Source organism: Phaseolus vulgaris, chromosome 8, assembly GCF_000499845.2.
Source record: "Phaseolus vulgaris cultivar G19833 chromosome 8, P. vulgaris v2.0, whole genome shotgun sequence".
NCBI lineage: Eukaryota > Viridiplantae > Streptophyta > Magnoliopsida > Fabales > Fabaceae > Phaseolus > Phaseolus vulgaris.
The window spans coordinates 53,330,837-53,332,138 of NC_023752.2; the positions used below are offsets into that span (position 1 = coordinate 53,330,837).

Below are 1,302 nucleotides of genomic sequence, written 5' to 3' on the forward strand. Positions count from 1 at the left end.
AAGAGATTCAGAACCTCTACAGCTAGTCCTTTTCTTTTGGGTCATAGAGTCCTTAGTTGCTTTCAATTATCTTTGGAGGGACATGCACACTTTAACATCTGTGTAGTTCACTTCACTCCTTTGCTATTTTCATGGCTTAATTCTTCCCTTTAGAACCTAGCCATTATCATATTTTTCTCAGCTTCAATTCAGCACTTGTTCTTTGCATGTGATATCATGGGGTCTCACTATCAGTACTGGATGCATGTGAGGAGAGAACAAATCATGAATTCACAGCCACATAAAGCACCAATTATTGGAGATGTCAGGAAGAACAATTGGGAAGAAAGGGCTTTTGCTGAAGACGCAACTAGGAGGAGTCTTGGTTGGAGCATGTGGCCTCCAAGATCTTACTCTTGCACCTTTTGTAAGAGAGAGTTCAGGTCTGCTCAAGCACTTGGGGGTCACATGAATATCCACAGAAGGGACAGGGCTAGGCTCAAACAAAACCTCAGAGCTCATCACAATTATGAACCCTTTTCTCATCATTACCATCACCAAAATGATGTCACCATCAAATCCTCATTAGGTAATAATCATCATTTTTCTGCACCACTGATCTCCACCCAGTTAAATTGTGGTCTTACTCATCCTCATAACTACTCTAGCCAAGCAACTACAATTTCAACAACCAGATCACTCTCATGTATATCCACACAACAAAACTGTGTTATCTTGGGACAAATGGGGTCTCCTAAATCAGAACAAGAAAGGGTGGTCAAAGCAAAGGAGTACAGTTTTAAAGCCTTGGGATGCAGTGATTTTGTTGAAACAAGTTTGTCTGTGGGTCTGACTTCTATGTTTGGCCAAAATTCATCACCAATCGTTCCTTGTTGGGACACACCCAAAATCAGTTGCAAGAGACTAAAAAATACCATTTCTTCTCTTCCTCTTTTCCTCAGACCATGTTCAAAGGACGAAGGCCTGGCTTTTCAACCTCTGGAAATCTCACTTGGACTTCATCATGGAATCGAAGACTTGGATCTTGAACTCAGGCTAGGGAAACAGCACAAAGTTAAGTAGTTACTTGTTAATTTATAGAACAAAAACACAAGTTTTGAAGTTAATTATATTTCAAGTCTCGGTGTTGCTTTGTAACCCTTCCCCTAGCCACTTCTTTCGATCCTCCATTTTTTGTTGCTAGAAGAACAAAGAGGCAAGAGGACCTTCTCTTTGCTTCAATGATAACGTTTACTTCCTTCAAATGTTTAATTCTATGACCTCTTGTTATTGCATGTTACTTATCTTTCTTTTTCTTTTTTC

General features: G+C 39.8%; 1 protein-coding gene across 1 annotated transcript; it reads left to right on the forward strand.

Moving 5' to 3' along the window:
- Positions 1-216: 216 nt before the first annotated feature.
- Positions 217-1,062, forward strand: LOC137825343 (transcriptional regulator SUPERMAN-like). The gene has a single exon (XM_068631015.1). The coding sequence runs from the start codon at positions 217-219 to the stop codon at positions 1,060-1,062; it is 846 nt and encodes a 281-aa protein (XP_068487116.1).
- Positions 1,063-1,302: the final 240 nt, after the last annotated feature.